This window comes from Trachymyrmex septentrionalis, unplaced genomic scaffold, assembly GCF_001594115.1.
Source record: "Trachymyrmex septentrionalis isolate Tsep2-gDNA-1 unplaced genomic scaffold, Tsep1.0 scaffold60, whole genome shotgun sequence".
Taxonomy (NCBI): Eukaryota; Metazoa; Arthropoda; class Insecta; order Hymenoptera; family Formicidae; genus Trachymyrmex; species Trachymyrmex septentrionalis.
This window is the reverse complement of record NW_017305779.1, coordinates 3,873,202-3,898,097: the sequence shown is the minus strand read 5'-3', so window position 1 is coordinate 3,898,097 and position 24,896 is coordinate 3,873,202. Positions and strand designations below refer to the sequence as shown.

At 38.0% G+C, this 24,896-nt stretch overlaps 2 protein-coding genes across 4 annotated transcripts in view; one reads left to right on the top strand and one right to left on the bottom strand.

Annotated features, from left to right (window-relative positions):
* The window catches only part of LOC108752657, a 31,803-nt gene extending 21,493 nt beyond the window's left edge, over nt 1-10,310 (top strand). The window contains exons 2-6 of the mRNA XM_018493660.1: nt 2,992-3,316; nt 5,620-7,513; nt 8,159-8,739; nt 9,874-9,994; nt 10,086-10,310. Coding sequence (XP_018349162.1) covers nt 3,001-3,316; nt 5,620-7,513; nt 8,159-8,739; nt 9,874-9,994; nt 10,086-10,128 — 2,955 coding nt within the window. The 5' untranslated portion in view covers nt 2,992-3,000 and the 3' untranslated portion in view covers nt 10,129-10,310. The remainder of the gene's footprint in view (nt 1-2,991; nt 3,317-5,619; nt 7,514-8,158; nt 8,740-9,873; nt 9,995-10,085) is intronic.
* A 143-nt stretch (nt 10,311-10,453) lies between these two features.
* Nucleotides 10,454-24,896, bottom strand: part of LOC108752670 — a 23,529-nt gene continuing 9,086 nt past the window's right edge. For 2 of the 3 annotated variants that reach the window (XM_018493688.1, XM_018493689.1), the window contains exons 2-5: nt 15,711-15,830; nt 11,432-13,393; nt 11,005-11,203; nt 10,454-10,709 (exon numbers count right to left, since the gene is read on the bottom strand). In XM_018493688.1, the coding sequence (XP_018349190.1) occupies nt 10,661-10,709; nt 11,005-11,203; nt 11,432-13,393; nt 15,711-15,828 (2,328 nt within the window). In that variant the 5' untranslated portion in view covers nt 15,829-15,830 and the 3' untranslated portion in view covers nt 10,454-10,660. Of the gene's footprint in view, nt 10,710-11,004; nt 11,204-11,431; nt 13,394-14,385; nt 14,671-14,782; nt 14,849-15,710; nt 15,831-24,896 lie in introns of those variants that run through there. The other variant, XM_018493690.1, reaches the window with a different exon arrangement.

The window sequence follows — 24,896 nt, the reverse complement described above, 5'->3', positions numbered from 1 at the left end:
TATACTTTGTTGTAGTTTTATTAATGAATGAGAGGGATTTATATTAAAATTCTTTGAAATACAGTACCCCACGACTGTCATGTTTTCAGGGTAAATTCTAAGAAAAAATTCTCCGTATAAAGTAGACGACATACATCAACCATCCTACTTTGCAATGTCGTTTACTATACATATATGTTAATTTCCATTTCGCCGTACGAACCTCATTGAGAACTTAATCGCACGTGCGTACGCCGGAAACACCTCTGGGTATTCTCTAATATGCTGCGTGAGACACGAGACTCGTTGCGGAAGTGCAGCTCATGGAATGCAAATCGACTGGGTCTCCTAAAATGTGGACGTTGACGAGATGGAAACAAGGAGAAAAAAAAAATCTCTTTTCTATTACCTTATACAATTAAGAAATAGAAATTATATCATATGTTGCGAACGTGACGTAAAAAGACTATAATCTTAGGGTCTTTTTAATCGCGTTCACAACATATACTCGTATAATATACTTTCTATTTCTTAATTGTAGCCATGCTCAGCTTAATCTATCACACAAATATGATGTATCGCAAGGACGTCCTAGAAAGCAGTTAGTTGTCAACGGCGGTGAAATCAGGAATGTCGGTCGATCTTTTCTCTTCCGCGCGGCGATAATCCTCATCGGACACCTCTACGGTGTGCTGATGCAGCGCGAGCATCGGCCGAGTGTATCGGCTGTGGCATATGCATTACGTGAAATCGTGCAATATTCGACGACTGCAAAAATGCATACGCGAGCGTGCAGTTCCTGCACGCGCCATGAGACTTTCTCCAGCCTCGGATATCGCGTACTTGTGGCGTACGAGTATATGCATCGCGTACACGTGCGTATCGTAAGTTTTGCTTATTCGCCCGCGCGGGGTGAGCATTTTTTTATCTACCGTGTCTGGAATCTTTGACGTTACGACGTAATCCGCGTTTTTTCCTTCGATCCTACACACCGTGGACGTTTGGTGCGGCGGAAAATAACGGAATGTCCAAGAGACGCAAAACGCGAGAATAAACGCGCGCGGAATAAATTATTGGATATCGAATATGTGTGGTGTATGTTTAAGATATTTAATATCGCATGGGAAAATAATTTGTTAAAACAATTAAAATTAAAATTCATTGATTCAACAAATCTGTAGCCGTAATATACGGATAGCGGGATTTTTATGTTAAAGTAGCAAAGTTATGCACTTGAGTAAAATTAGTGGTTATGAGATAATATTTGTTGTTAATACATTAAAAAATAACTTTCTATGAAAATCAATCCAATATACATACCGAAATTTTTAACATAAAACATGCTAGTTGAAATGGCATGTACTTTGCTGTTGTAATGAAGAACTTGTTATATCAACAATTTTCATGGTAGCAAAGAATTAGCTGAATTAGCGTACTAATAACTGCTTACAGACATAATTTCTTTGTTGAATCATCAAATCTTCTTAGTTATTGAACTCGCAAGTTTTAGCAAGTTTTAGCTTTGCTAAACTACCCAATCTATTTTTTTTCGTGCGCCGTCACATGAAATTAAAACAACAAATTGAATTCGTATCAAGTTGCGACGGTAATAATAACTGCCTGAATACAACGAATAACGCAACGAGGAAAAAACAAGCTTGCAAAAAGTTTGAAGGAAGAGAGGCGCAAAATAAGGATAGAGGATAGAAGCGTTGAAATGCAACAACGTCCATTCCAAGAAAGTTGTTTTCGCCTGTCTACTTCTTGCTACCCGTGTGTGTAAATCATTCACGTACACGTCACCATGATAGTATGAGACTGAAATCCGGGAACCTTGACAAGGAAAAAAATAAATAATAACAAGCGACCTTCGTGGGGCCGATCTGCGTAAGAGAAGTTAATTCTATTCTCTCTTTCTCTCGCTCTTTTCTCTCGAGTGTATTTTCTATCCAATACTTCTTTTTAAGATCATTAAAAGCGATAACGATCATTAATGCACGTTTAACAGATATTATGAAGTCACAGTAAATGACTACTGTATCAATTATATCGGTGGATATGATATTACAGCGTCAGTATATTTCTTTGATATTACGACCGTGTTGATTGACAGTACGTCGATTTTCTCTCGCGAGAGAATCTCGATATCATTATTCGGGCGATAAATAAAAGATCGCGGATCCACCGGTATCTTTTCGCGGCTGCAAAAACGTCCGCCAAGTACGCCGATCGCCAGACATTGAACGGTAAATCGTACTTGGAAACTTGCCGAGCGCGGTACGTCGCGTCGGATCGGCTGTACACTTTATAACGAATCCCTCACATTTCTTTTCAACGCGCGGATAAAGGAGATGACGTAAGTAATTCCTATCTTACATCCAATCATCCTCCATCGCGGAGGATCGCGCAACATTTTTATCACATCTTGTCCTCGTTATAAAATATTTCAAAGCATATATACACATTCTCTCTCTAGAAATTTATGAGATTCGTGATCTACTTTAGTTAGTCACGATACTATTATGAGTACCGTACTACCGTAATGTAAAAAAAATAGTCCAAGATACTCGAACAAGTAATAAGAGATAAAAAGAGTATTAAAAAAATCCTCTTCAAACAGATCATTCAGTAATTAATCCTTCATCTGCAATCTGAGCCTATTTGGCACGAGTGAAATTTCACTTACAAATTTCGCAAATCTTTTTTTTAGCCAATGACTTTGAAGAGTTTTATATTAGACAGAATTTTTTTATGTTATTAAAAAATAAAACAGATTGACGTGATAACATAACTCTAAATTTTACCACATTTTTTTTAAATTTTAAACAGTGAAAAAATTTAGACTGGAGAAAAAAGGATTCAGATTGTAGGCAAAGGAAATAAAAACAGATTGCAGACGGAGGGTTAATTTCATCATCATCGCATTGTACTGATACAGACGCGCCATTAGTATCGTATATATTTTATCGTATATATTAGTATCGTATATATTTTGTTTTTGTATTTTCACAGAGTTAGACGATGTTTAAACGTTTGTCGAAGTCGCGGCGCCACAGCGCAGACGATGTTGCCCTTTCTTTGTCGAGCTCGGTGGTTCCACTGGATGAGCTATCAGCGACTTCAATGCCGCGGACAAAGAGTCAGGATCTGGAATCTGCCACCTTGCTGAAAATCTCCCGGACCAAGTATACTCGGAGAAGCTGCGGCGATGCGGGTGCGATGCAAACGCTGCTCGAAACGAAGCAGGACAACGAGCAGGATGTCATCGAGGCTGACTATCAAACGGTTACGGCCGTGCCAGCCTTCATCGTCGAGCACGATCCGAGCAAGCAACGAGGTGAGTTGTCGATAATCTTCATCGTGTCTCGACAATGAAATGTGCTATCAATTCGATCACCAGATATTAAACGGTCGCATTGCGCTTCAGCAATGATTGCTTTCTAAATAATTATTTTTCTTATCTGAATCAAACGCAAAGATATTTGATTTAAGATACACTTGATAGGATTTTTAATAGGATTCCGTTCGGAGATGTATATGTGATATTATTTATTAATATTTTGATTTTCATTCTTATTTATATTCTTATTTGAGAAAAATATATAACAAATATTTTTACATATTGTATTATATAGGAAAAATAATATAAAATGATTAATGTTGTGAGCGATGAAATCTGATCGTCGAATAGCTTTGTGTATTGAGAGCACGAGAGTACGCGACCATAAAAAGCTTGCAATATAAACTGCTACATTCGAACAATACAATGCACGCGGATATCATATTTTGTAGCGGGTTTAAATACAATACAATACTTTCAAACTGGGCTCTATGCTCTGGTGACTTCCATGTCTCCTAATCGTCAGTGACTATGCACAAAAAGTACTACCACTTGACTGTCGACATCACTCTGATCTTGCTCCTATTCTGGACGGCCGCGAATTACTGCTAATTCAGGAAAACATCACATCCTTTCACTAATCACTCGCTTGGCGCGCTCGCCTCGTTAGAGTCCCATCGTCCGACATACTTGCCAACGTCAGTTTGCGTTCGCTACTTACTACGATAATATCACAGTGAAATTAGTAATTTTGCTTCTTCCTGTTATATTTTAATAGAAAGTTTGTAATTTAATTCATTAGCTATTAAGTTGTTTTTATAAATTATTTTATTTTTAAAAAGTCAATTTTCAATGTTTTTTTACATTGGCTAGAGCATACATAAATGGATTTATGCCCAATTTCTTCACCTCTAGATAACTTTATCCAAGAGATATCTCCCAGAGTACAATGGAGATATCTCCTAGATCAGATTATCCGCAATTTATTTGAGGAAGTGAAGAAATTGAGTATTAGATATTTATTCTCTACTATACATATATAATTGAGGAAATTGAAAAGAGAAACGTTGAAGAATAATTCACTCCTTTTTTTCTTATGTTTATGGAATACGAAGCCAATTAGCAATAGACAATATGATTTTGATTTTTTCATTTATGTTATTATCATTTTTCTGTTTTTCAGTTTATAATTTTATGCAGTATATTTTTACTTAACATAATTTATAATTATATTGAATGAACTTTAATATATAATTAATTATATAATAAATTTTCTAATCTTTACCTAGGAATATTGTTTTAAATTCGTCGTTTAAATTACTACTTAGAAAATATTCTAAAAATATGCTGTTGTACAAAATAAAATACACAGTTTTTATTTTTTAATTATTCTTACAGAGTTAACAGAAAAAATGGTAAGAAAAATTCAGGATATCTACTTAATGATACTTGTCTTCTCGTGACATTCCTTTTCTCAGACACCTGCAATTTGCGCGATAACGAATAAAACATGCCAGTTGAGATATTCTAAATATGTGATATTTTTGATTACGGGGACACCATGATCGGCGATAAATAAGGCTGTTACGACACGACGCGATATAAACCACCTTTTGCACGCGCATCGTACCGTATCGCAAAACACGTGTGCCCGATACTCGAGCAGCCTTTTAATCGTTTCTCGTTATGTAGAACCGATGTGTCGGCGTTGCAGGCCCGTTAGTCGGGGTGACACCTCGAAAAAGTAGTCCCAAACTACGCGGAACCGCTGTCGCGAGTTTCTCGTATATGGCGGCAGCGGATAGCCGCAGCTCTCGAGAACCAGCATATGTCGCACGCGGGTGTGGGCATCGGGCGGTTTTTCGTTCTACGTTCTGCGAGATGGCACGCTGCCATTTCAATGTCTTACTCCCTTCTACCTTCCGTCCGTTCCCATTCAGGACCGAAACGTGAAAAACGATTCCGTTCAGCTCGTTATCGGGTAGTTATTAAATAATGCATTATTTTTGCTATACAATTTATGATAGCATTGTTAATCATTGGTAGATATTATTGAATGATATAGTGATAAATCAGTGGTAAATATTTTATCATTGTTATTATTATATACATATAATGTATAACTATCTATGGGGCTTGAAATATTTTTATTGATTTGAAAGCACAAAGATTTAAAAGATATAAAGTTACAGGCCATTCTTTATCTACTGATGAATTATTTAACAGATTTATCTTTTAAAATAATATACCACTATAACTAAATAATCGTCAATAATCATTAATATTATTTTCTTCTGTAGTGTTGGGTCTAGGAATTTGGGGTCGCAGGATGGGCAAGAAGATCGATTCGTTTCGACGGACTAGATCTCGCGAGACTATCTGCTCCATTACAGAAAGGTCCGATGGTGTCCAACACAATATCAATAACAATAATAATAACAATATCAACAATAACGATACTAGTACTAGCAACAATAATATTGACGTTCATCAATTAAGCACGATACACTTGGATGAGAGAACGAACAGGAAGTTACCGGCAGTTTGTCAACGGTCCCCATCCCCCTTCAAATCGTTCTTCATTCGGATGGGTTCTACTGGCATGCTCAATTCGACCAAAAGTAATAGAAGATCTCAAAATATCGAAGAGAGAACCATACCAGACAAAGAAAGCCTGTTCAGAAGCTGTAGTACCAGTCAATTGAATAACAGTCCAACTTATGTGAAGGGAGACGATCCTTCGGAAGGTATAGATCTGCAAATAGCCGCGCGAAAAGACAAGACGGTGTCCTGCGACAATCTGGCGGGACATCAAGGCAATGATCATGAAATTTTCGAGGCTCACGCATTAGGTGATCCTTGCGCCTCCACATATTCGTTGGGTAGTCCTTCGGTAAGCTTCAGCACCTGCGATCTCGAGAAAACGAAGAATGAGTCGTTTATGAGGAAAAGCAGTAGCTGCGACCTGAAGGAAGCGAAAAAGTCCAACTTCCCGTATGCCTTCTTGCGATCGAAACTGTCCGTGTTACCAGAGGAACGTCACGGATCATTGATCTCCAAGGATGAAAGGCTTTTCAAGACTGTGTCGGAGGAGCACTTCCCGACCCTGCAGATCGAGGACTCTTACATCAACACTACGACCCTCGGGCGGAAAAGATCGAGGATTGGAAACGTTAGTAACTGTGGTCTCGATGCTGCGAGGAATCAAGAGAATATCTCGCGACTGGGTCGGATTTCCTATGCTGAATTCCAAAGGAATTCCAGATACGAGGCAGACAGGTACAGCTTGAATGCCAGCCGCCTCGAACGAATCGAAGCCGGACTTCAACGGGAGGGAAACAATGTTGGTTGTTACAGCCTGTTTGACGGAAGTCTACTGTCTCTTCGGGAGAACAACGAAATTCGACATAGCGAGGACACTACGCGCGATAAAACAGATTTTGCTGTTGGCAGAATCGAGACCGGCATAATGGAGAATTGCAATGTTGATCTCGACATGATGACCGCTATTAGAAGCAATCGACGAAACTCGGTGTCGAGCTGTGAGCAGAGACTGTCGTCTCACTATGTGAGTTCGAACGAGTCCGGCTACGACAGCGATGGACCACGGGGTGAATCCGTGGCAGCCTTGGAGAATGAGGGACTGAAATGTAGTTCGGACACTAGCAGCGTCGTGGATTCAGAGGCGGATAAACCTATAAGGAGTTCGACGCCGAGCGAGTGCCAAGATCAGGAAAATGCCCAGATCGCGGGTCGAATCAGACAGAATTCTGACATTGACGAAAACAGGCCGGATGCGATTTCCCGGATGAATTTCGAAGGGATAGATGGTCTCAGGTGGCACCAGAGCGGATCCGGACGAATGCTGCCAAGTATTCACGGAACGTCTTTCGAAGAGGAAGCCGTGTCACGGCTGGAGGACACTCCTCTTCCAAGCTGCGAGGACAGATTGAATCTTCCGTCGGATACGGCGAAGGCGCTGGACGCCTCGTCTCATCGCGCAAGGCTGCAGCAGGATAAAACGAGATTTTTGAATGATATTATCCAGCCATTAACGAGGGTACGACGATGTTGCTTGATACAATTGCACAAGAGAGATCCTAAAGACAGTTTGGGGATTCGATTGGCGCAGCAGAAACTAGGAGATTTGCGATACATTGTCGTACAACTCGAAAGTGATGGCATTGCTCATAGGTGAGAGAAACTTATTGCAGATATTTCCAACTTATTATGAATGCATGTTGCAATAAAAATACAGCATCCAATTTTTCTAACTTTGAATTATTTGATTTTGAATGATTAATTCTTTGTAAAAGCTTTGATTTCATTTGGAGTTACTCTCTATTATAGTCGCTCGATTTTTATAAAATTTAACTGTGGAGTAATTTCATACTGTTTTATTCGAATCTGAGGTAAAAAAATAAATTAAAAATAATAAATTCAATAAGAATAGAATTTCAAGAAAATAATCTGATTATCCGTAAAACTCTCAGTTTTAGGGAATTTTTAATTGCAAACTGATTTTCAAATTATTTATGAGCTCTGTGAGATTTTCGTTTAAAATTATTATTCGTTCGAAATTCAATATTTTCAGACTATTTAAACTTAGTTATACCAAGAATCTCCTAAAATCGAGTTTCATAATCAGATTATTTTTCGAGATTTGAATTTCTAAAGTCAGAATTCAACAACACTACAAACCCTTAGAAAATAAGATCATTTTTAAGTCTCTTTGTGAGAAAGAAACCGTCGTCAAAGGATTAATCCTAGTAAATTTTCAGTAGATTTTACTTTAAAGCTTTGTCTAAGTCTGAAATAATATTATTATTTCGATTGCAGAGACGGTAGACTGAGATTGGGTGATGAGATTGTCGAAGTCGAAGGTAAAGAGCTAAAAACGCTGGAAACTCTTGAAGAAGTTCAAGAATTTCTGAAGTCCTTTACCGGTAACACAGTACGATTAACGACGGCATACGAGGAGACGGTACCGCAAGTATACGAGAATCCACCGCCAACCGTGCCTGGCGAGTACGAGTACCTGGAAAACGCGAAGAATCTGTCCAGCATGTCGTTGATCAACACTGAAGCGAATCACGTTTCTTCATCGGTCGAGAAGAAGAAGAAGAAGAAGACAACTGATGGCGACGCCGAGCTACTTCAGTCGAGAAAGAGGCCCGACTTCCTGCCGCTTTTGTGCTTATCTGAAAATCAAAAGGACATCCGTAGCAGCGTGGAATCCGCTACGGAATCGCAACACTATTTGACAAGACACGTGGCCAAGTTCGAGAAGGGCTACGGCAAACCTAGTTTGGGCTTCAGCGTTGTAGGTGGCAGAGATAGCCCCCGGGGTGACATGGGAATCTTCGTGAGAAGGGTTTTTCCCGGCGGGCAGGCTGACATTTCCAAATCACTGTTTCAAGGTAAACTCCATTTAAAAAAAAACCATTTTCCGTACGCTAAATTGTAATAGTTTTTAATTAATATACCAGATACACATTTATTGTGTGTTATAATTTTAATTTAAAAAGTATATAAATTAATAGCAATCACATGGTTGTATAATATTCGGTACATGCAGAACTACCTACTTTATAATTAGCGGGATGTCGAGTCTGTCACTTTTGATAAGGCGTAATATCGCTTCGTTTCACACATCGACATGCCGTAAATACTTTTCGCTCGAGAATTATCAATCGCGGGGATAAGGGAAGGGACGTGACGCCGCGTCGAACGCACGTTCAGCGGACGGCTTCGTGTATTCATGACGATGCGAGGATCCCGCCAGACAGCTGTCGAATCTTTAATCCGACAGCTAACGTCACATGCATATCTAAACAGTCGCGGTATGTTCTACCGTTTTTCTTCTGCTCCTTTTCTTTTCTTCTCTTTTTCTTTCCCCCCTTTTGCCGTCCTCGCTTTCTTTCATCGGAAGACGGCCCGATACCTCATGTCACTGACAGCGCCGATATTAATGTACCGCTTCCTGATATCTTTATCGCGTTATTAGGATGCTTCATGTACGAAATAATTACATATATGTGAACAGTTACTGTTTTTTTTTTTTTTTAAATATTCTTTCACATCTATCACAAGTTATCGTCCTAACGAATATTAAGAAGGATCGTTCGATGCTGGCCAGATATTTGCGTGAAGTTGACGTGCCGATAACCAGGAAGATCGTTAGACGCGTTTCGCGTTCTCATGTCTCGAATTTCAACCGAGCCCACTGCTTTTTACACCCGTATCGCGGTTTCCTCGTTGCCCTGTCCCTTACCGCATACTTGAGTAACGGGCTGGTAGCTGATCGGCTTGCATAAGTGCAGGAGATAGCATCCTACAAGAACATTCTCGTCACGAGGTCATTGGCAACTTCGAGGGTTACTTTTTGGTCGTTAAACTTTATTGAGATTATCAGAATGCTTTTGGAGAGAGGGCGATTCCGATAACTTGAATAGAAGACTGCGAGAGCATTTTTCCTTTTTAATTATTAAATTAAATTAGCAACAATTTTCAAAAAAATTGAAGATTCGAAGAAGTATTTTCTGGATTTTCAGGTGATGAAATCTTGAGTCTAAACAGACAAATTTTGAAGGGTCGTACACATCAGGAAGTCATTGAGTTATTTAAGACGGTGAGAGAGGGTATAGTCGAATTAGAAGTTACAAGAAGACACAGGTAAAATATTTATAAGTATCTATTAGTAAGGAAGTATTGAAGCATTAACGAAGTATTGAAAATGATGTGGTAATAAAATTAATTGTTGCAGATATCCCAAAAGTACTGTAAAAACTATCACTGCGCCGTACTAGACAATATATGGACGAAGAAGAAACTGCCCACCGGAAGTGCTCTTTAGATCTAGGTCTAATCTATTATCGTTCACATGGAGATAACGGCGCGTTTTAGAATTCTAGTCTATCAAAAAAAATCTATATGACTTTTCTCTGACGTTTTTCTCTTACATAATTTATTTCGCGCGACATATCTCGTAATTGCCTGATAGATTAATAGTTTTTATTATTAATGAACTATTCGCGTATTATAATATTATGACTATTATTGAGTATTACGTCCTTAATATTAAGATTTTATACAAATAATGTTACGACAACGTAGAATCGATTACTATGCATTTTTTTTTTAAATCATAGAGGACAATAAAGAGAATGTTCTTCACAGGTACCGAACGGGGTACCGTATCCAGATTATTATTAATTAAATAATTGTTATTAAATAACTGTTTTATTTCTAATGAATTCTGAGAAAATGTACAGTATATACACGATTCGTATTTTACATAATTTGCCATGCTCTCTGCCTCTCTTTCAGCGGTCATTGCTCTCACGTATCTATCAGTAAAAGATCTGCGCACGACTTGGCTTTCGATATTCTGAAACAAAAAAGCAAAAAATGAAATAAAAGGAATTTGTATAAATTCAAATAAGTGATGTATAAATAAATAATTTTTGCTTTTTTTCTATAAAAATTTCTAATAACCATTTTAGTTTTAATCAAATATTGATTACAATAATTTGAATATTATCTCCAATTTTTGATATGTTACATATATTAATTAAATTAATATTTGTGTGTAATATTTTATTTAAATTAATACGCTAAAAGTGCGGCAGTATTAATTCATTAATTTGATTAAATATTATATGAAATATTTAAGGATCACTTACTGTGAATCACGATTTTTCACGCGTCTACACAGGTGTAAAGCAATCGGCCCACTTTTAATATTACGAAACAGTTGTACAGCTTCACGATGCGTCAAGTCGTGACAAACTTGGCCATTCACAGCCAAAATCTCATCTCCTGCGCGCAAACGGCCATCTTCAGCGGCCTGTCCGCTAGGCAGTACCGATTTTATGAAGATACCTGTGACAAATTAAGGAATATAGAATATAGAAATAATTTAGAATTTATTATAATCCAAAACTGATCAGAAAATGTTTTTTTAGAATTTCTAAATGATCCATATCAGAACGACAAAATAAAATATTCTAATTACATAATAAGAGCATGCATAATAAGAAATAATCTACGTTTAATTGGTAAAAAACTGGTAATTGAAAAAGTATATAGGAAAAATATATTCGCATGTACCAATGCTTCCTTTCGGGCTGTCTCTTCCGCCAACTATGGTAAATCCTAGAGACTTCTTCCCGGCGCCTTTTTCGAAAAGCACCGTAAGGAACGTAGATACCGTGTTCCTCGGTCTTCGGGGAAGAGTACAGAACTTCGAAACGCTCTGCGTGAATCCGTTATCCATGTTCGTCGCGAATTTTTCGGACGAAATCGATCTATTCGACTCGTCCTTCCTATCTCGGTGACACCTGGTCTGATGCTTCCTAAAGTGATGAGATCCGGGTGAACTTTCGACGATCACTCCGTGGCCATCTTCCATGCTAACATTCTCGTAGTCCACGCTGCTCTCCTTCAATTTCTTCGCTTGTTGATCGACGCCCGAAAATCGTGAGACTACGATGTCAATGTCACCGGGGCCGCTACCATTACCTAAAATCTTCTTAGCCTCCGCCATACTCAGACCACGTAATCTCTTCCCATTAACAATCAGGATCTCGTCGCCGATCCTCAGTGTGCCCTCTTTATCGGCCAGTCCGTTCGGCACTACGTGAGCCACCAAATAACCTGGACTGGACTCCGCAGTTTTTGCAATGAAGATACCAAGACATTGGTCGGATGTCTTCTTGAGAAGCTTGACAACCATCGTCTCCGTCGTGTAGGCTCTACTCCTCACCACTTGTAAACCGGAACTGCGTTGTTTCTGTTTAGAATCCTCGTCCACGATTCCTCTCTCTCTCTCCCGATCTGTATTGTTTTCCACTGTGGCTCGACTCGTTTGACGATCTATTAATGTACTGTTCGCGGCTTGACAAACACTCGAATACTCCTCGGTAAGAAGACTCATCCCGGAGTCCTTATCCTTGGTCTTGTCGTAGTACATATCCAAATTCGCGAAGAGTCGCGCGGTTCCGTCGACGTCCGTGGCGGTCGAGAAGGGTCTTCTGGGCGGAAGCTGAGGCGGCGATCCTAAGCAAGAATCGTTGTGGCCACTGTTGTTTAGCGGTCCGGAAGCGCCGCTGCTACATCTGTCGTCTAGGAGGGAGCTGGTGGCGGAATCGTTGTCCAGAATCCCGGAATCATTATCGTCCTGATCCTGTTCCTCGTACAACGGATTCGTCCGGAGCTCTTCTAGACCCGGCAACGTGCCATAAGAGAAACTACGTAGTCTTCGCCTCTCGCGATCCTTGCAGTCCTTTCTGTAGATTTTCGCGATCAGCCTGTTCGTCGAGCTTTTGAGGTACCTGTCCTGCATCGCGCGGAATTTCGCCGCCAAGCAGCTGGATGGCGTGATGCTGTCGAATGTCGTTGCATCTTTTTTGAAAATGTTCTCACCGGTAAGCCTAGGTATTCCCGTATCGACCATTATCACTTGATCAATGGATTGACCAGCGTCGCGGTTCGCCTCGAGGAAGCCCCGATCGGTCCTCTCCCATCGGTAATCGTGAGGCATCGCGTCTTCCCGGACTGAATTCCCCTCTTGCGGCTGCCACTCGGGCTGCTTCCGAGGCGTCGAGGTGCGAAAGCCCAAGAAGGAGAACCGCTCTTCCTGCTGCTTTTTGTACGACAACCTGCTCTGCGACTTGGCGCGTCTCTTCCTCTTTGCGTGGCCGTTCCCCTCCTCCGTGATGTCCTTCAGGTCAGACTCGCAGACTGAGCGTCGGAACTCGTTCCTGGTCAGACCGCGATGCCTCAGCTCGCACATCGAACGGAACTGGACCCGTCCCACTTCCTCGTCGTCGCCATCATTCTCGCCTTCGTCGGAATCGTGATCCTTGAAGAAGCTCAGTCTGGTGCTCTTCACGCGGTCCAGTAGAGGATTTCGCTTCTCGCATACTCTCCGTCGTTCTTCTTGAATCCTCTTTTTGTCCTTCTTGCTAGTGGTTCGCTCGGTCGTCACTTGGGAGGTTTGCACGTTGTAGCAGTTTCTCTCGGATTCGGAACTCGATGATTTTCTCCGGGCCCATCGCACTGGCGATATGTCTGAGAGATAAGAATGAAAGTATTAATAAATGTGCACAGCAGGCGGTAGAATAAATATATAAAGTTAAAAAAAAATATATATATATATATTATATTGTTTATTCTTTGTAATGAAATTATCATTTGTCTATTTTTATACTTTATATAATTTTTATGTACTCTGTGTATATTTTTTAAATTATATAGCTTTGTATTTTATAAAGATATATATATATAAGTATATTCTATAAATTATAATAGAGAGAGCACCGTACAAAATCTTAGATGAATAATAGAACACAGTAGATTATGTATCCTCATTTTTTTCTACAGTCTGCTTATGAATAAGAATACAAGATCCGAACTCTACGACTTCTAACTCGAAAGTGACCACTTCCACTGCCTGCCGCGATGATATTGACACAACTGACAAATCTGCGTTCCGTGAAATATGACGTTTTGTACAGGATATGCGTAAAACAGGATACGCTTATGAGCAATTTATTTGTACTACTATAAAATATTTAGATATGCTTAAGGACGCTATACAGCGACATGTCAGCTTCTAATTAAGAAATAAAATAAATAATATAAATACTTTTTATATATAATATATTAAGGCGATTTCTCATATTCATTAAATAAAAGTAAAAACCCAATTATATCTTATTATACAATATTAACAAAATATTTATTAATCAAAATAATTATAGGTATATCACAAGTATTAGTATATTTTTTTTTGTTTAAATAAAGCAAGAGATTTATAATATTCTTTTTTAATTTCAGAGGACTATATAAGAGAGTTTACTTATATAGCTTAAAATAAAATTTAATAAAATAAAACAAATGTCTTGAAATTAATAATAATCAGTAATCAATAGAAGTATAAAATAGTTAATTACGTTTTTTTCTTCATTATAAAGAGTTCGAACACGACTCTGCTTGATAAAAACGGCAAGTCTCTCTCTCTTGTAATACTAACAGATGTGAATGTAAGAACACGGACTTACGTGTCATTGTAAAATATATGTTGAAAGCTACACTGATACTAATTTATTCCCTAGTACTACAAGTCGTAGTTTTACGGAACAAGACTCTGACAGCAATCGAGATAATGCAGCCAGTAAGGACAGTCGCTATCGCGACTAGGCTCTTCGGTCTTCAAGGTAAGCTTGCGGGATTTTCTCGTTTTAAATTAGTCCGTCATCATGTATTGCAAACCGTCAAATCATTCGCTATCCTTGACAAGTAAGAAGTAAGCAGACTCTGAAATAAGGCTCGATTTGTCTTCATATCTGTCGAGCCGAATAAAACCGAAAACAGCTGGTGAGTAATTTCGTGTGTACGTTATCGTGTGGAATGCGTAAACCGGATACTATAAAAATAGATTGGACAGTAATACTTTACCGTTCTTTAAGTCATATCTAACGTCAAACCACGACCATTTCACCTCACATAAAAGTTCTCAGAAGCGGACTGTTTCCTGACAAGCAATGTTTCATAATTATGTGGTTAAATAATTGTATCTTTATCCGCGTTACTAACTGCCTGTATCTTATACCTTATAAACGTGAGAAAAAGATTAACTTTCTAGATCTTTAAATATTTCGCATACTATAACAGACAAAAGATTGACAGATTTATTTTTACATTTCAATAAAGTACGAAACCGTCGTATTTAATTTTTCTAAAAGTAAAGAAATGAAGGCAGAACCGCAACTCGATTCTTTTACAATGATATAGCACAATAAATTAGGTATATATGTAAGTACAGAGGGTGTCGTACTAGAAGATGAACTTTTTAATTAAAGACTCACACAGGCTCGTTTTTTGACTACCGTTTTAATTAGCGGTTGCTATAATTAGCTGAACAATTCATCGCGGATTGTCATTGTCGACGCTGTTATCGTCAATTGCGTCGTACGGCCCTACAGGACACGTATACGGTCACGCATGGTCTACGGATTGGCGCGTCCTCGACAATGATCCTTTATATTAACGTGCAGTCGCGTAGGCCGACGTAGTGTCAATTTGCTTCTATTCTCGTTTTCCAGCCAGTCACTCGAGGAGGACTCAGCTTGACGGAACGTTGAGTCGTAATCCCTGCATTCAGGATGGAATCCCGATTCAAGTCTCTCCACATACACGACGGGGCGGCACGCAAAGACGCGTGTACGCGCGGCACGCAAGACGATACGGCATTTTTGCAGGAATTAGGCCGATTCTCTCGGTGACGAGGATAAACGGAGAATCACGGCTGTCGCGTATCACCGAGCGTACTTTACTCTTTCTGAAGTGACTAGATGATCGCGCCGCCATTTCAGGTAACTTTTACCTCTGCATCGAGACCTCGCACGGAAATGGTAGGACGTTTCGTTGACGTCTTCGTCGGCTCGAAGGGGACTTAGGCGCAGGAGTCTCGGTGCCTCGGCGTGGCCGCGAAACCAACGCATGTCTGTAACAAATTGGAAAGTAGTCAGAGCGTGATTTTTGTACGTGAAAGCATTCGATGAATATTTCAGTGGCATGCTTGTAATTCCTTCGGCGTTCGTCAAGCAGAAACTTCTATAGTTAAACTTTAATTTTTGGAATAAAAGAATCTTCTGGCAAACCGTCAGAGAATGAGTATCAAAACTAGGCTCGGAATATTCCGTACATTTATTATTCTGACATTCCAGTAAACAGAAAGCGTCCCTATTTATCAAGATTTCAAACGATGCATTGATACGCAGTGAAGATTCATTGCATAAAAGTGAAACGGTAGAGCTTAGGAAGTGAATGGAATTTACTGGATGGCGACAATCATCGTTGAATTCAAGCTATCTCTTTTCACTTCGTTAATGCACTTGTTGCGATCTAATAACGAGATAGAGAAAATTACACGTGATGATTCTATTGATATACATATGAAAGGAATGCTGATAAATTTAATAGATAGCGAAACCATATTTCTCGATTAATTCCAGGCGAATTCTAAAATTTTAATTTGAGATTTAATTACAAAGATAATGTTAAAAATAGAAAATGTGTGTAAAACCTTTTTCAAAAATTTGTTAAGAAAAAGAAGAATGTATTTCAATTTGAATAAAAGAATCTTTCGATCAAATTCACTAGTTGTAGAGAGGATAGCTTGTATATAATACGATTAAACAATGAATACATTATATACATTTAATTAAAATTTTTAATCAGATATAAAATCATCTCAAAAGAAAAATAATAAAACATATATATTCTACTTTTGAAATATTTCAGTTTAAATTAATTTTTTTTTAGAATATTATATTATTGCAAAGCAGAGTTTAACATATATATATATTGCTTTTATCTGCATTGTGAATAAAGCGTAAAATTATTACAAAAAATAATCATTACATTATTTTTTATTTAATTGTTATTCTTACAAAGGAATGCGAAATATAAGTACTTTTCTTCAGTCACTGTATGTACGTATGACATTCAATATCGATGCTAGATTTATGCCTATACGTTCGAACGAAGTGGTACGTGAGTATCCAGCATCACCGTCGCTTCTAAGTCGCAACGGTACTTCCAAGACAAGGAGGCCGCATCATCTACGTCGTCTAGCTCACAACTTTTCTTGCCCGCGGCACTATGTGATACGCATATTTTAACTTAGAGATTTTCTCAATCATTTGTTGCCCTTTCGCGGTACGAAAGAAAGAAATCTTACACATGTCGAACAATAAGAAATAAACAAATAAATAAATACAAGTAAAATTTAATTCTTTGTTAGCTTTCATCATTTTCTTTATATTCGCGCGGCAATAAATTTTTATCCGCGCAAGATGAGGATGATATAATTTTATCCTCGAGACGAGGGTGATATTTTGTGTTCTTCAGGGGCATTTATTCAAGTCCTCGCACAAATGGCGTTCGTGCAAATTTTTTCGAGTTTATGGATCTTTCCACCTTCCAGGAATGTCAGCGACCGGAATTGCTGAGCGCATTCCATGCTAACTGTACGCGTATAGTTGAAGAAAGATTCTTAGAAGTTCGCTTCTCAGGGGATTTTACATGTATTTTATATTAAATATTGCGTTGCATTTCATTGCAGTACACCGATCATTACATGTAGTTACGCTAGATGCAATTATTATTCAATAATATCATGCTAATTATTATATTAGTTGCGAATCAAATTGATTTTGAGAGAAGCGGTACTTTATAACATGATTTTATTATCTGCAGCTGGACCGATAAAGAAATTAATCCGTTTATACCGTTGCTAGCAGCCAAACGGTAATTCGTTCACCTTCTTCCCCAATAAATGCATTGGATAGAATATTTGCAAATGGTAATACCGTTTGTCTGACCCCCACAATATTGGTAATATTTTTCTTACTAATCGGCAAACAGGATATAATTAAATCCTGTAAATGTACGATATATTATTACATTGAAAAAAAGATACTTAAAAATTAATTGTAATAAATATATTTATTTTGTTGAAATAAATCTGCATATAAAGGCAAAATAAAATTTTATTCCTAGCAAATAAGCTATTTTATTTTTTTTTTTTACAGTCAATAAGATATTTTACAGAAATGTATATTTCGTCATCACAATCAAATCTTTCATAACTAATAAATATCGAAGTAAACGTCGTAACATTTGCTTTGCAATACTTCAACATTTTCCTCTCAGTGTATTGCCGAAACGAGTTTGTTTGAGAATAGAGGAATGCATGCTTGATGAAATAACGAAATTACGTAAACATAATAATATCACACGAACAAGAATGCTGATAACGAATGCAATTGAAAAACACTTATCTAATTACATGTAGAAAGTATATAAAGAAACATTCTACAATATAAGTACATATTTATGTCAAATATATTGCATAACGATAAAGCGAGAATATGCGTTGCGACAGACTAATCTCATACATGATATTTCAAATTAATTATTGATCTTGAATTAATTTTTTCTTCACGTAAATTTAGTACCTATATTGTTGCATCACATTTTGACATTTTTTAATTCAAGACAATAATTAAACTTCAAAAATATTAAATTTGAAAATATTTGAAAAATATAACTTTATTGGTAGTTCAAAAAAATATCTATTATAGTTTAAGGCCAGGTTTTTATTTTTTCAATTTGCTTTGGCAGCTCGAAAAATATTAGTGTCTCAATGTATTTGTAAAAAAAATGAAGTTGAAGAAAATCGACAATCTCGAAAGAAAATATCATCTCTATATACCTTGCGTTTCTTAAGACTTGCATTATGTCTTTATCTAATCACATACAATATACAATGTTAGATTAAGTCGTGCGATTCTAGATATCTTTTGGATTATACATTTCACAACTTTATTTCTGTTTCGCGCAATATGCTATCTGGTGCACAAGCATAGATAATCGATTGACATCCAGAAAAATACCAGCTGCGCATTGGTCAATAAATGTATTATAATCTTACCGTTACGAGACACACTACATTACACAAAACGGAATCGTTCGAATTTAAAAATATTTGATATAAAGTTTTTAATAAAATTCGTAGGTTATTCCAATATATAATAACTAATCTTAATGTATTATTTATTACGTTTTAAACTACAAATTAATCAAAATATAATTTTAAAACTAAGAAAAGCATGTTACTTGCATATTTAAGAAAGAGAAAGTTAGATTAATATATTTTACAGTTATAATAATATTAATAATAATGGTTATTACTCTATATATATATAAAAAAATTGCACGCGGAATAATATTGTAATTACGAAGGATATGTATCTATATACATATTATGTTGAAGTATCTAGTTTTTACAAGATTTAATGTTGAAATATTTAGTTATTACAAGAAAGATAAGGACCGTATGAACGCATTAAACGAAACAATATTTCATTACACGGGCCTGAACGACAGACGATACCTCGTACGTTTAATTAAACCGCGGCGCGTTATGCAAGATGTTAATGCACGGTAATCATTATGCCTGCGTAAGTGTGCGTAACCGCTGACTACGAGGACAGCTATGGGAAGGAGGAGAAAGAAAAATTTGGGGTGGGGAGGTATGCGTACGACTTTCTCCGATGCAAAATATGTGTGCCATCACCTTCTTAGCTCCTTTCCGGAGGCTACGCCTCTCTACCTTTTCACTTTTCGTGGATCCAGCCCACGCGCAACACAGTGCGATCAGACTTAATTAAGTTTGTAATCAAGAGCGAGACGCGATAAGATCACTCCGGGACACGCTGGCGGATCTATTTATCGGAGGTTTATAATAGCATATGTTACGTTCATGTGATACGTTTATTTATTTTGATTTAGATCCATTGATTGTAGATCCATTGATTACCTCTACCTATTTATTAAGAATGGATTCTAATTTCTTGTTATAAAATTTGTCATTCTGCAATTTCGTTTAATTCTTTGCAATTTTATTGAAAGATAAGATTTTATATTGATGCAATTAAATTCACCGATTTCAGATCAGAATATATAGATCTATTGCGGCGCGTATTGTGATAAATGTTGCAGAAAAGTCGAGGTTGTTAAACGCTCGAAGAATGCAGAAGCTAAGCGTCCAGTTATTCCAGCATAGATTTATCGTTCCACTTTCGTGGCTGCCGATCCGTTCCTTCGGCTGCGGCTGCCAGCGGCCCGGACTTTACTTCGTTGGCAAGTCTAGCCGCCGTTGTAGCTCCGGATTGTAAATCTTCGCGGCGTGGCGAGACGCGGTTGTTATCGTCGCACGTTACACCCGCTCCTCGCTCGAGATCCATATTATTTCTTGCTCCCAACATCGTAATCCAGTGCGGTACGTAGTGAGAGATCAAGACTCTTAATGATGTCGGATGCCTCTCAATTTATCGAGACTCAATTTATCGATAGACGTGAATTTTCGTTCGCGTCAATCAAAAGAATTAGAAAATTTGCGTGTCATGAGATATTTTTAAAACTAATATTTGTAAAACTAATATTATTTTTTAAACTAATATACATTTGTCCGTTTTTTAATTGACTGCAGAATAGAAAAGTTTTCGGATCTCTTTGGCTTATAGTCAATCAACAGATTCGAAAAATTTTTCATGGATAAATATAAGACAAAAATGGATAAATATAAGAATAAAATTACGTTAATGCATATAATCGTATACTGTATTTAAATATTTCTTGAACTATGCACACTTTACGATTTAAACCGACTAATCGAGAAATAATTAGAAAATAAATGAGTGCCGTGTGATTAAACAATGCGTATATTTTAGTTTCGAGTTTTAAGAAACAAAATATAACTTCTTTCTTTGTATATACAATTTTTATAAAGTTTGTAAAGCAATTTTAATATTCCGTGTCCAATCGTTATTCAGTTGTTGCGTGTTTCTTTTTCGATCGAATCGAATTGTCTTTCATGAAAGTATAAGTAATTGCAACAATGTGTATCCGAATTGCATTTGCAGCTGCTGGAGAATGTTTCCTTTCTAATTATAAGTAATTCAGTTGCAAAATACTGTCGAGCACGTCTCGCAATGAATGATAAAAACAAAATGCCTGCGGTTGCTGCGTTTCTCCGCAAAACTTGTATTTTTATACTAATTACGCAATTAAGCGCACGAAGGTGTAAAGTGCTATTGCATTTGCGCGAAATTATAATCAGATGACAGGTGAATCTTTGGTCGACTACTGTTTTACATAAAAAATGTTATTGAGAATCGTCATTACTTGTATTAAGTATATATGTACATGTATACGATTATTGTTAATGTAATCAAGAAAAAATTGATTTTATACGAAAAAATAATTTAAAAAAATATAGAATAAGATTTTAAGTACGATTCTCTCACCTTGGAAAAAAATCAAATTTATTAATCAAAGAACTAAACATGTTTTCCTTTATTTTAAATTCACATACAGCTTTCAATTCATGTAAATCCCTTTTAATATTAGCTCACTATCACATGTAAAAAAATGTTTGCGTATATATTATATTTATCAAAATGTAGACATAATAATCTTAATATCTCTACAAATATTCTGGTATTATAATATTAATATTATATGTATATACGATAGGATTTTATATATATATATATACATATATAAATATACCGGTTGGATGTCAATCACCTTTAACGGTTTGTATTAAAACGGGATATTAAAACACGAAGATGACAAAACAAGGATAGGAACGCTAGTGGATTTATCCAGACAGAAAATTTATCATTCGACGGGAATCGACGCGCACGTTACTGTATAGTGAATGCAATTTGAGGTAAAGTGTGATGCGTACGTAAAGCGTGACGTGCCCCGGATGCTCGTAAAAACATTCTCCGCCGCGTGGCTACCGAGTCGTAACCTGCTCCGCTTCCTAGGTATTGTTATCGAGTCCGAGAGATTCTGGGCTCTGCATCCCATTATACTGCGGACGGATGCGGCTTATCTGCGCGACTCTTTGCACAAACAAATTTTTGGATGTAATCGTTCAAACTAGTCAAAATACGATTCTGTAACGACAATGTAAATATTGCAAGTACAAATGTTGCAAGTACTTAATTTATTATTAACCAGATATTTCATGTATCGTACGACAAACTGTTTAAGCGCGTTGATTTGGCTATAAGACGGAAAGATCCGAAGGACCTCTCTATCTTGCAGTCAATCAATATGCTTGAAAAGCTTTATCGACACATGAAAATATTAGCCTTATCCGGTGATCACATAAAAGCCAATAAAAAAATAAAAATGACTTTATTTTAATTCTTAATATTAATAAACAGTTAAATTTTACAATAAAAAGTCATTATTTTCACTGACTTTCGTCATCAAAATACTCATTTTAACTTTCTTTTGACTTGGTGTGTTCTTTGAGCATACATGGTCAAAAAAGTTGCTCAACAATAATATAACGATATTAAAATTATTGTTAAAATTACAGAATCGGGATACAGCAGCAGGTTTATCTTAAGATAATTTTATCGACTCTGCCTCTGTTTTTCGATCTGCATCAATCTTTCCACAAAAATCTTACGTAGCATAAACTTTCCATTTACTTATATCCTTTCCGAATATGATCGCGAATCTTTCCAAGATTCTTTCTGCATCCCAAGTCTGGCTATCTCGAGATTCGTCGCTTATCTGTTTGCAGATGTAAACGTTTCTTTACTTATCTGTTTGCAGATGTAATCTGACTTTTTTGATTTAGAGCGTTCCATGCTCTTGAGCCCGTAAAAACCTTATCTTTGCTTTTTATCACGAAATTTTTCTAATGTGCACAATTAATGCAATAAATTATACCGCGATTGTACGACGTAACATTGCGGCGCGTATCGCGATAGTATTTGAAGGCGAAGGAATGCTCTTGGGATTCGAGTCCGACGATGCATTAAGAAGAGTGTGTGTACAGAGGTCTATACCCGTAATTTAGGGAATCAGATAGCGATAAAAAATGTTCGAGGACCGGTTCGGCATAACGTTACCTTGATGGCTCAGTTTGGCCGACGACAACGCGGATTTTACGACGGGAATTCTTTAATGAATGTTTTATAGCGAAATAAAAAGTAAATGTCTCGAGAATTAAACGGCGTGTTTTATTATTAACAATACATATCTGAATTGGGACTTGATACCAAGAAGCGTCCAAGTATATTCGATGCGCTAATGCACATCCATAATTTACAAACTGTGGCTAATTCGTTAATAAGATTCTTTATAACCAACACAACAGTATTTTGCAAACTTTTCTTGTTTTTTTGTGGATTATTTTGTTTATGATTTATAATATATATTATTCGGCATACGATGTAACAGTAATTTTTAAACTTTATTATAATACCGAGTGTGAAACACATTTCCTTAAAAAGTACTAATTATTTTTGTTCCATGATAAATGACATTGTAAAATGGAGGAAAACATTCAGTGCCATATGTTATCAAGCCAAAGTATAAATTATTCCGTTTTCTTGCACCGAGAATTAAACTTGATAGTACTTAGTGTTTCATATGAGACAAAATATGCAAAGTCCATGGATTCCCATGGATTTGCAACACAAGCCACTTCCATTGATCGTCAAGCATCGAGTTAATCTCTCGAGATGACTTTTGAATGGTATCTCATGGGTAATTCACGGGTAACCGGCTGGAGCAAGAGAGAGAGAGAGAGAGCGCAAGAGAGAGAGAGGGAGAGAGAGAGAGAGAGAAAGAGAGACCCGTGTCCACTAGGCGCGTTCTATCAAGGCCGCGGGCGAGGTAGTCCTTTTATTTTCTGGCCATTTGACGAGAGCGACATGCCGAGCATTCCTCGCTGGAATAGCCGTGTAACTATGCCCTCGGCATCGGCATTGCGGCCCGCCTGTGTGTGTTCGAGCGTGTACGCTATCGGGCCGATGCGCGCCGCGGCGAACGCACGCCACTTATTCGCGCGCATTCGGAATGGCGTGCGCAATGATGTGTAGGTGCGTGCGTACGGCTGGATACGCGTGTACATACTTAATACACACACACACGCACGTACGCGCGCTCATATAAATAAGACACGCGACACACGCGCGCGGCGCGTATGCGTAAAGGACGGAGCTCCAAGGTCGATTACTGGCCAACCCTTCCTCCGCCATTACTCCGAGAGCCCGGCTTCGGGACGGAAGGAGAAAGAGAAAGGGACGGGGAGAGAGACAATGAGCCGGAGAAATCTGGCGTACGATTTTCAGGCGATTTCTATTGTAATAATTGGCTCCATTTCAGCACTGGTTTGCAGTTTCGGTGACACCATTTGTCATCGATCGTTACGTTTCTTCATCCGCGAAGAAGGATTTTTCTTGCCGCTAACTCTTAGTTCAGTTTCTTATACCTCCCGTCAAATAGCTCTCGAATTATTATTATCTAGTGACCGTTATTGGAAAAAAATCTGTATTATTTTTTAACTACGCTGTAGTTTATGTTAGATATACAAATTCTGACGTCGAGTGGCGAACGGCCGGACGTTCTCCAGAAGGATAATATCCTCTTGGTTTCATGTTGGGTCGCGTGTCACCGACCCGGGTTGCGGTCGACTCGATCTCGATTCGCGACGACGCTAAATCGCTGTTTCTAAAACGCGAGACCCGATACTGCGTCGGTTGCGTTATAGCGGTCCGACAACCACGAAGGTACGTCATCCCCCGGAGTATTGGAATAGCTTTCGCCGTGGATCAGGACCGGAAGCGAGATACGTGCGCGGACAATTGCCCGGCGGGCTGCAATTAATCGCGGCCGCTCGTGGAAGCCGGTCTATCCGCCACAACGGAGCAATCCGATGTAGTAGTTTTGCTCCGGCGACCCCCTTCAGCCGCGCGCGCTCGACTTTCCGGTTTAACCGCTCCTTCTTCTAATCGCTCCTCTTCCTGTCGGTCGATCCCTTCGTCCTTGGTCTTTCATACGCACCTGAAGACATAGCCATTAGCGAACCACGTTTTCAGCCATTCTATTCTATGTTGGAACCGTTTCGCGAGATCTGGGGAAGGACATCTTATCGCAATGTACGAAAACAGTTTCTGGAACTTCGTTT